This window comes from Lethenteron reissneri, chromosome 15 (genome assembly GCF_015708825.2).
Source record: "Lethenteron reissneri isolate LAM-NWPU_2019-01 chromosome 15, ASM1570882v1, whole genome shotgun sequence".
In the NCBI taxonomy this organism is placed as follows: Eukaryota; Metazoa; Chordata; class Hyperoartia; order Petromyzontiformes; family Petromyzontidae; genus Lethenteron; species Lethenteron reissneri.
In genome coordinates, this window is record NC_083793.1 from 5,113,536 (window position 1) to 5,124,867 (window position 11,332).

At 43.8% G+C, this 11,332-nt stretch overlaps 1 protein-coding gene across 1 annotated transcript; it reads left to right on the forward strand.

Moving 5' to 3' along the window:
* Positions 1-1,451: 1,451 nt before the first annotated feature.
* Positions 1,452-10,994, forward strand: LOC133342495 (isotocin receptor-like). The gene is made up of 3 exons (XM_061551649.1): positions 1,452-1,466; positions 2,216-3,206; positions 7,851-10,994. Exons 1-3 carry the CDS (start codon positions 1,452-1,454, stop codon positions 8,162-8,164), a joined length of 1,320 nt encoding a protein of 439 aa, XP_061407633.1. The 3' UTR covers positions 8,165-10,994.
* Positions 10,995-11,332: the final 338 nt, after the last annotated feature.

Genomic DNA, 11,332 nt, shown 5'->3' on the forward strand with positions numbered 1-11,332 from the left:
AGAAAACAAACCTAGTAAACTTAGAAATATAATGCAATACAACACAGAGAGTCGGCTAACATACGTCAATACCCTACCTGGTTGATTACGTTCTACCAAAGATTGCTAAATTTAAGAGAGAGACAAAACACAGACACGGAGACACATAGACAGCCACAAGCAGAGAGAGATAACACAGAGACACACAGAGAGCCACACACATAGGCACACAGGTGTTTTCTTGAAGCACATCCGGCCACACGTGGTATGTGATGTTCATATTGAAAAACGTCGCTCTTGCCTAAGTGTATTTAATTTTTTGCAAAAGCGTTCGCTTGGAAATTAATGGCAGATGGAATTGGACGGGAGTTTATTTTCCTTAGCAGGCTATATACAAGGTATAATTTGTAATTTTGTTGTTTATTGAGTTTCATTACGTATTTTCTCCACGACGATGCAAATTATTATAGAGCGTAGGTCGTAAGACTCTTCGGAGTAACATAAATGTTGGTGTTTTCGTTTTTTCTTGGAGGAAATTGACTTACAAATGAAGACAGAAACAAATGTAGATGTTTGTTCTATTAACAGAAATGTAATACACATCAAAGTACAGATACCTAGTGTAGTTTTTGAAGGTAGACTGAGATAACAATTTTTAAATATAAATTTTTGTTTTACCATTGTGCCACAAGAAAACGTTTTCGATCAGTGCGTATTATCCACTTATTGATCGGAAACGTGGAAAATGACGAAAGAAATGGGACAGTAGCTGGAGGGTATGCGAACGAGCACAGGGAGAGACATTTCGATTTAAAGCTTTCGTGACTGCAGGGATTCATCTTCTTGGATCTGTCGGTAAAGTCACGTGACTTTACCGAAATAACCAAGAATATGAATCCCTGCAGTGACGAAAGAAGTTTTAAATCAAGGTATAACTACATATCAAAGTTTGAGATATCTTTTAAGATACAATGTTTTTTTATAACACAATCGTAAATATCAAGGTTTTATGTATAATAAGTGTTAACCACGGTATCTGTGATCTGTCCATGACGTTGATAGTATTTGCAAGACCAAACTGCAAAAGCTCAACTTTAAATTTCGATTTAAAGCTTTCGTGACTGCAGGAATTCATATTCTTGGTTCTTTCAGTAAAGTCACGTGACTTTACCGAAAGAACCAAGAATAGGGAGATACACGTTTGTGATGACACCGTATTATGTTTGCTGGCCGAGACGCCATTTAAAGAGAGATGCACAGCTCAATGGATGCATACGGTGCAAAAGAAGTTCAACACACAATAGACATTGACGAAAATAAAGAATGGGATTCACCCTTTACGGCAATAATACAGGTGTTAAGATGTTCACCGTTTTGATACCGGCAAAAAGGGTCCCGTCGATATCAATGAGTTTCACTCGGGAAATAAAATTGACATTTTAAAGTAAGAGGAGCACGTGGATTGGAGAACAATGCAAGTTAGGGACGTAATATTTACTTTCGACTTAAAGCTTTCGTGACTGCAGGGATTCATCTTCTTGGTTCTTTCGGTAAAGTCACGTAGAATGGAAATAATAAAATAATAAAAATAAAACATAATAAAATAATATTATAATATAATATTATAATGTTTTATTATTATTTTATTATTCTTTTATTATTTCCATTCTACATGACTTTACCGAAAGAACCAAGAAGGGGTAATATCGACTGTTGAGAAGGGTAAAAGTGGACTTTGGTAGGACATCGCAATGAGGGACGATGACCATCGGTCGAGACTGACGATGGAATGGCAAGCCAACGAGGAAGACCACACAAAGGAGAAGCACTGCAGAGAGATGGAGCGATGAGATCGGTTTCTGCACCAGAGCTATACGGATTGTTGTATCGTGAGATCGAGAGGACCGGCAACAACTTGGGGAGGCCTTCATCCAGCAGTGGATAGATCGTGGCTGATGTTTATTACGATCCCACGTGGGGTGTGAATGGAACTGGTGACATCATGACAAACATTTAGAAATGGCTCGGTACTTATTTAATAGCTCGCAGAGTTGTGAATGTTTTTCAGCAGAAATTACACTCGGAAAATGCGCACCCCTGCGAAAAAATGTCAATGCGCCCGACTACGTGACTGTTAACAATGCACGACGTCGAGTGCACAATTGAATGCGTGTTTTTTCTAACGTTTGTTTCCCCCCCCCAACCCCCTACCGTGGTTCAACTCCCAAGATTTTAGGGAGGAAAAATGCTTGGAAACGTGACGGGCGAGATGGAGGGCGACATCCTTAATGGTACCGGCGTGGCCTACGCCCCGGCAGCTTCGAACGGCTCACATGCGGCGCCCGCAGAGGCCTTCACAACTGCCCTCGCCTCCATCAATGCTACGCTCAACGGCTCCTCGCAGAACGCCCTGGACCGCAATGAGGAGGTGGCCAAAGTCGAGATCGCCTTGCTCTCGATCATCTTGTTCGTGGCCATCGTGGGCAATGTCTGCGTGCTGCTGGCCCTCATCAACACCCGCAAGAAGACGTCACGCATGCACCTCTTCATCATGCACCTGAGCATCGCGGACCTGGTGGTTGCCTTCTTCCAGGTGCTGCCGCAGCTCATCTGGAAAATCACCTACCGCTTCAACGGCTCTGACTTCCTGTGCCGCACCATCAAATACCTGCAGATCCTAGGCATGTTCGCCTCTACGTACGTGCTCATCATGATGGGGCTAGACCGCTACATTGCCATCTGCCACCCTCTAAGGACGCTCCGCCAGTCTTCCAAGCAGTCCTACCAGATGATCTTCGTCAGCTGGTTCCTGAGCATGCTCTTCAGCCTGCCGCAGGCGTTCATCTTCTCGATGTCCGAAGTGGAGAACTCGGGCATCATCGACTGCTGGGCTGAGTTCATCAAGCCCTGGGGCACCAAGGCGTACATCACCTGGATGACAAGCTCAGTCTTCATCATCCCGGTGATCATCCTCATCTGGTGCTACGGCATGATCACCTTCGCCATCTGGAAAAACATCAAGGCCAAGACGCAGGAAGGTGACAGCAGACACAACCCGGCCAAGAACAGCGCCCCTTCCAGGGTCAGCTCGGTGCGCAGCATCTCCAAGGCGAAGATCCGCACGGCCAAGATGACATTCGTCATCATCATGGTGTACATCATCTGCTGGACCCCGTTCTTCTTCGTGCAGATGTGGTCAGTCTGGGACAGCTCCGCGCCTTTTGAAGGTACGAGCACGCGCGGGTATACAGCGTGACAGTGCCATGCTAAAGGTGCAGCGATTGTCGCTTTTGCTGGTATTTTATAATAAAAATTATTTAAAATTTTAAAGTGCCCTTAAACAATTATTCTCAGGGCGCTCTGCATGAAAAGGCGGAAAAAGTTTAGCATTAACCAGGGAAAGAAGAAGTGAGAACGACGTTTGAAAATAACTAAAGACAGAGAAAGCCATTTAAAGTCATGTTTTTAGTCGAGATTTAAAGATTTGTGTCTCGGATGCCGTGAGCTCGAAGGGCAACGATTTCCAGAGTTCAGACGCCGCACTTGCCAAGGCACCGTCACCCCCAAGCGCGAAGCCTAGACCGTGGGTTGGTGAGCAATGCACAATCTGAGGATCTTAATGATCTTCATGGAATATATGGCTGGAGGAGGTCATGAATGTAGGGAGAAGCGAGTGCATTTAAGGCCTTGAATACCCAACGTTTGGGATTTAGAGCCCCGGACGCAGCTGCTCGTCTAGTTCATCTTCTGCTTGCGACTTTTCTTCTCAATCTCTTCCCTCGCTTCTCAGCACCCTTTCATCCCCGACATATTGGTCTGGTCATTGCTTCTCACCCCTCCAGCCTCTCCTGCCCGGGTTGTTGCTCCTCCTGTCTGCCTGCTGCTCGTCTTGAGCTATTGCTCCCCTGTCTGTCTGTCTTGTGGAGCAGCATAAGCACGTGAACCTTCGGGGGGTTTTGAATTATTTAGCACACATAAGCGTGTATTTGTGTTGTTTCGTGCCCATAACTTGGCAAGGAAAGGTCTTGGAGAAAAAAAAAAACGTTCGGTCTTGCATGCACGTACACAGACGACAGGTTTTCAATCAATACCATATTTGTGCATGTAACTTGAAAAATTTTGATTTGTATAAGGTTTGTTCAAAGTGGCACGTGTGCATGTGTATACAATGGATTAATTGTATATATTGATTTGATAAAGAGGTGGCAGTACTATTAAGTTTACATGATAGCATTCACGTGAAACACATTCTAAAAACATAACTCATGTCCACCAGTTTTCTACAATTTGTTTCCTCACAAAAGTGTGTAGATAACCCTTTTCCCGACGTGCATTTTTCCATTTATTCAGACTTTATCTGCAAGCTTGTGTTAAAAGCTCCTAGGCAGGAACATTTTTTTAAAATTATCATTGCACGTTGTTTTCACGCAGCAATGTGCGGCGTGAGAATACACAGAAGCTTAGTTTGACGTGGGTTGAAAAAAAAAACCCCAAACATGCAATTTACAAAGACGATTGCCTTATATAGACATCTGAGACGACTGGGTCATTAACCGAATCAAAACAAAGACCACTCTCGGGACAAGTTGTGTTCACGAGCACCTACATGAAGGTTGACAAGGCACACGAGGGGGTGGCTGTCCAGGACCACACCCGGCCGCCTTTGTCTCCCGAGTGTTGATGTTTACACGCCGCACCGAGTACTCATTTCGTACGGAATCAAAGACAAACACCCTCCGTGTTGCCTTTAGCAGTCTTGGAGCAAGTTCTGTTAGCGAGCACCTCTGTGAAGGCCACCACAGCACAGGAGGGGGTGGGTGGCCAGCACTAGACCGGGCAAATTTTGTCTCCCCAGTGCTGATGTGTACACATCGCACTAGGTGCTCATTTGAGGTTGAGTCGACCTAGGGGAAGCCCAGAACCGGTTCAGATATTCGTCGCCGATAGTAGCCATGAGCGAGAATCTAATCGGGTCACTGGGTTTGTAGGGCAGTGAGCTAACCGCTGTGCCACCGCTCCTCATTTGTCATTGTCAAACCAAATTAAAGACAAGGCTAAAAAAAAGAGATGCCACCTTTATAGCCTTTAGCAAGACTACATACAATTTGTTTGTTTCGGTAAAGTCACGTAGGTAAAAAATAAAATAACAAATTACTGTATCAAGTGATGCAGTCATTTGCTGCGACGGTGCCACCTGAAGACGGAAACTTGTGTTGACTTTACCGAAAAAATCAAAGAGTGTGGACCCTTGCAGTTACGAAATCTTCAAATCTAGAATTTAGCAAGACTGTTGGGGGGCATTTTCTGTTAGCGAATCACAGAACAAAGACACACTGCGGATGAAGCTGCGTCTTAGAAGTCTGTCCTGAGGTGTGTTTTTTCAGGTCTAGTGGCTACTTTTGCTTTAGTCACCCAGCAAGTCAGGCAAGGCACACGCAGCCTGTGCTGTTGAGGTAACACACAGCAGGGTGTTAAACTTTACTTTTTAAAATTTTACCAGGTGAGGCTCACTGAGCTATACAGCTGTTTTTTTTAGAAGCGACCTGGCCACAAATGATATCTCAATAAAGTGGCTTATCGTGTGGAAATGTATAGGGGCAGACAAATGTTCGAAACGAGTGTTGTTGATTCTAAATGTGGAGGGGAAATCCACGCGACCACGGGGAGAGAGACACGCGAACTCCAAATATACAGCAGCAGCAGCAGGCGTCAGAGTCGGGATAGAACCCACGACCTCCTGTATACCAGGCGAGGTAGTTAACATCTCCTAGCCACCGTGATGCGGTAACACACAGCCTGTGGTGTTGGGGTAACACACAGATTGAGGTAACAGGCAGCTGTTCTCAGGCTGTGCTTTGTGGTTCATGAAGAGGCAAGAGGCTATTGCTCAATGTGCCGTGCCACGTTGCGTCGCGTGCCCTCAAATGCCCGCGCCCCGAGAGGAGTGGGAGAGGTTGCGTTGCTTGATTCTCGGATAAACCCAAAACCGTGAGGAAACGCTGCGGGAATTAGACGTAAAAAAAGTAAACTTTAAAAAAATAAAGTGCAAACGAGACGATGAAGCCAGCATTGTTACTCGAGGGATAGTCGACGTTCAGTAATAACGTCTGTGTTAGTTTTCTACGAGCGGAAAAGCGGAACGTATTGGTGCTTTAATCAGACCCACGAGATGTTGACTACCTCGCCTGGTATAGAGGAGGTCGTGGGTTCGATCCAGACCCTGACGATGCCTGCTGCTGTATATTCGGAGTTTTACATCTCTCTCTCTCCCCGTGGTGGCGTAGATTTTTCTCCGGGTCCTCCTGTTTATCCCTCCACGTTTAGAAACGTGAGTTGAGAGTATTTAGCTGATATGAATTTCCACGCGATAAGCCACTTTGTTGAGCGATCATTTGTGGCCAGGTTGCTTCTGAAAAAGATAAATAGCTCATTGAGCCTTATCTGGTAAAATAAAACAAATAGTTTCGTTTGAATAGTTTCGCTTATTTCCCACCCATCCACACACTCATTTGAGATTAATGCTACGGGTTAGATTTTTATTAAATAGAAATATATGAGCATCATAAGTTTAATATCTATCTCGTAACATTATGAATGCCGCTCTTCAATGCAACGCATTCATTCCATGTAAAATTGCGTACACAGTATCCATTTCCAAATAAATGAACATCGTATATTATTCACGAAAAGTAACATCATGAAATATGTATTTTTATGAATGCTTGAAGACATCTTTTACAACCAAATGACATTTAAAAAAAAAATTTCCCCTGTACAAATTTCAATATAAAACATGGATATATTTTAAATCGCGTACAATTATTTTGGGGGTGGAGCGGGTATCACCATGGTTAGTTAACTCGCTGCGATCTAAACCCCCGTGTGACCTCAATTTGATTCCTGCCCATGGCTAACATCAGTGGCGAGAGACATCTAAGCCAGTCATTGACTCCACCACCCCCCACTTTAATAAACCCGCGCTTAGCAGCATAGTGAAAGCGTGGTCACACTACGTCCGGTTAGCACGGTTGGCTACGTACGGTGCGAAAGAAGTTCAACGTACATACATGGCACGGGGAAGGCTTTTTCAGACGGTCAGTTTGTATTATGTTTGTTTAAATAAACATCTGATCTATCTCCATATTTAAACTTTATTCGGATATGACAGTGTGTATGTGTGTGACTTAATCAACGATGCTACTTAGGTTATCTTTTTAAACTTGGTCTCCAATCTAGAATCGATTTTTCTGGTTCGCACATAAGCTTCACATTATCACCAAGCGCCACTAGGCATAAATAAGCCTCAAGCATAACAGACGCATCTGATACCAGATAAGCTTCAGACTATGAGAGACAAGGCTGTAATTATAATATATATTGGGAGGGGACACATCCCCCCCAATATTCAAATATTCAAATATGCTCAAAATGTCCCCCAATATATTGCTATGATATAGATTTCTGTTTATATGATTGTGGTTATGGTTGTACTTTATTAACCCCTAATATTTGCCATTACATACAATGAAACAAGAAAAGAAAAAAAGAAAAAAACAGCGCAATGCACTATTAGACATTATTGCAAAAATAAAGAAAAAGTCCATGCCATGTGTTAGTGAATGTTTTAATATTTTAGGCAGGAAATTCGTTTTCAAATTTGATTTTTTTCTGGGGGGTGACCCCCAGAGCCGCTGGAACATTTGGTCCCCCCAATGTTGACCCCATGGCTACGGCCTTGATGAGAGATGTTGACGACGGCTTGGAGACACCTCCAGCATTGAATACATATATGACCGCCGACGACGACGATGATTGCAACCTGAATGAGACAGAAATACACACAGTCACCCCAATCTGTGAATCGTCCACAGGAATCCCATTTGCCATCGTCATGCTGCTGGCGAGCCTCAACAGCTGCACCAACCCCTGGATCTACATGTTCTTCAGCGGGCACCTGCTCTACGACTTTGTGCGCTACTTCCCGTGCGGGGCGCGCTCGCGTGCCCGCTCCCGCGAGGCGGACGAGTCGCGCGCCAGCGACAGCAGCCGCCGGAACCACACGTTCGTGAGCCGCCTGACCAGGAGGAGCCTGACGCTCTCCTCGGGCTCGCAGCACGAGGAGGCGTCGTCGCGCACCACCAGCCTCTCTCCCGTCGCACGAGTGCCCAAGACGTACTTTGCGTGAGCCGCTCGTGTCTTTTGATTTTTAAAATAATCTGATTCCCAGGGCTTCATTTCGGCTGGGGGTTTGTCCCGGGGGGGTCAGCGACCGGCACAGGCACATCGCGTACACGTCTCGCTCCGGCTGTGGTGGCTACGGGTCTAACAGCCACCCCGGAAAGTATTTACGCACCCGGCACACCACGTCCAGTATACTGCTCGTTATGACTGTGGCTGCCAGGTAAGTGCCACTCCCCCCGCCCCCGCCTACCCGGTCTACTGAAGTCTACCAACGGGCCAGAAAATATTTACGCAGCTAGCAGAGCATATCCATCATTCCTCTAGCCGTGGCTCTCCGTGCCACCCACTGCAGTCTTACTGGCGACCCAGAGAACATTCGGTGAGAAATGAAGCCCTGCTTTTTTTTTCCCTTTGTGTGTTTTTGAGATGTGTGAGCGGTTGGTGCAGAATGTGTACTGCGTTGGTTGCGAGGCTTACACCGTGAACACCGTCGATGCTCCCAGCAGTGCGCTAGGGATTGACATTTTGCGATTGAAGGGAACGCACTCGGTTGCTTTTTGTGACTTTCATTGCATTTCGATTTAAAGCTTTCGTGATTGCAGGGATTCATCTTCTTGGTTCTTTCGGTAAAGTCACGTAGAATGGAAAAAAAAACATAATAAAATAATTCTCACGACGTTTCGGCAACAACGCAAGCAGCCGTTGTGAGAATTATTTTATTGTTTTATTTTATTATTATTATTTTATTATTTCCATTCTACGTGACTTTACCGAAAGAACCAAGAAGATTTCATTGCATTGTAAAATAATATATATACAAACATTCCCAGCTTTGAGAAAACTCCAGGGCACGAAGAGACGGTGTGATGTTTATGAGTTATTGGGCATTCCGTGCAACTGCAAGCAAGATAATTCAGGGAGAGAGAGCAGGAGATATTTTTTGTTGCCATCAGTAGGTGGAAGTGGCCATGCAGATGACAGCCATATTTAGCATGCAGTGAAGCTCAATGGAGCAATTTTTGTTGGAAAAAGTAGCGCGGGTATTTGTGATTTATGCTCTTACACACAGATACAGAGTGATAATGTTTAAGTATTGTACACAGGAAGGAATATATTAGGGAGAGTATTTTTGCAAGCATGCGCAAATCTTTGTGAATGTGTTTAAAATACAAATGTTTTCCAATATATTTAGAAGACAAAAAAAGTTACAACCACACGGATTTGTGTGCATATGTAAAAGTGAGTCTAATTTTTTGACAAAATGTAACAGTGGCTTAAATTGAGCTCAGTATTATATGTACAGTTATTACGTGTATTGAATATTATATAAACTTGCATCGAATTAAGTTAGTTTTACCGATCAGCTTTTCATAAATATAGTTACTTTGTATCACTGTGCTCGATACAAATCCTTAGCCATGAGGGTGGTGAGAGGGGGGAGGGGGGGATCACCCCTCCTCTAGACATCAGTACCCCCCCAAACCAATCCAAATGGTGATATGTACCAAAATACATTGTTAACAAGGAAATTTGTCAACATCATGCGCCTTTGCCAAAGCTACGCATGGCTTCAGTTTCAGTTTCATTTATTAGGATTTACCCTGTGAGCCATTCGGCTCTTGATTTGGGTTCAACCGCAACAAACAAGAAAATTACAAGATACACCTAAAATTCATTGTACACAAATCTGAACATCACATACGTGAACAATAAAATCCTACAGAATAAGCACAACCTGTCCATGCTGTATACAGAAAGTGCAAAACATTCCATTTCGATGTTTGATCCCAATAGCAATCATTATACAATACAGATAAAAAAACAAGTATTAACCTATACTAAATTAAAACGATCGGGCCACACCAAGCCCCTTTAAAACTTACTAAAACAATGCTATATAAACAACGTAACAACATTCTAAAGTTTTTTTCCCTCCAAAAATTGTATTGGAGCAACAAAGGCATGCATTTTAATGGGCAAAAAACATGCCCCATCTAAGATTTGCTGACAACAAAATCATTAGAACAACATCCAAGTGAAATGCTTGATCACAACGGAGGATAAAACTTGTGCCAGACGGCCCAGAACACACGGCACCACTGGATTTCCGTATTCTTGATAAGATACTAAGTAGAAGCGAGGGATAGTGAATTATTTCTCAGCTATAACATCCACCCACCCGTATTTTGGTTCAGTGTGTGCCATCATGGAGGTCAATCACGCTCGAAACTGTGCCGTGGAATGGAAAAAGATTGAGCACTACTCAATCGGGTCGAATGTTTCACAACGGTCAATGTATGTTATGGTATTGTGAACTTCTTTTGCACCGTACGTAGCCAACCGTGCTTATCGGAGGTGCGGGAAACTGTCTAACCAATTCGCTAAATCGTATCGTGAGTCCTGCAGCCATTTTTAATGACACACGGTATAACTTGTAAAATCCACTAAAGGATACGTTCTGTCCATCAGGAGTCGATATTTACGTCTAACTGAATTTTGCTGCAGAAATCTGGTCGATCCGCTTCATAACCAAAGACTGTGCACCCGTAGTAAACCATGTATTCAAAGACAATGACAGAGAGGGTTTCGTAAAGTATTTATTTTATTTAACGTTTACGGAATGTGTAATATAATGTCACTTATACCTTGTGCATGTACGTGACGTAAGATTACCTGTTTTGCTTATCTTTCAACCGTTTTAGTTTTTCCTAGACGACAGCCGTCTGCCGATGTTGCCAAATTTTGCATAGCGAAGCATTCACTTTGTCTTCATACATCTGTTTACAGTTAAAAAATGTTATCTGTAAATCTACCCATCGTGGAATAAAAGATAAAATATATTTGCTTCAATGCCACTTTTTTGTGTGTGTCCATAGCCCGTTTCCTCTCGCCAGATGTGAAGGTTAGCTGAAGGAAGCTCTGAACAAACGTCAGGAAAATATCTATATCAGAGTTAGAGTAATGAAGGCACTGCTTTAAAAGCTGAAGAACGGAGGACTGTATGGCGAAATGAAGAGGAGACCGCAAGATTGGATATGATGGAGGAAACTTGACCTCAGAGCCTTTGCCTTCGGCAGAGAACTTTGAGAGAGACCACTTTCACTGGGGTTTCACTGCCAACTAAACAGCTTTGGGGAGGAAATTCAAGGTTCCCGCATGAAGCAGAAAGGTA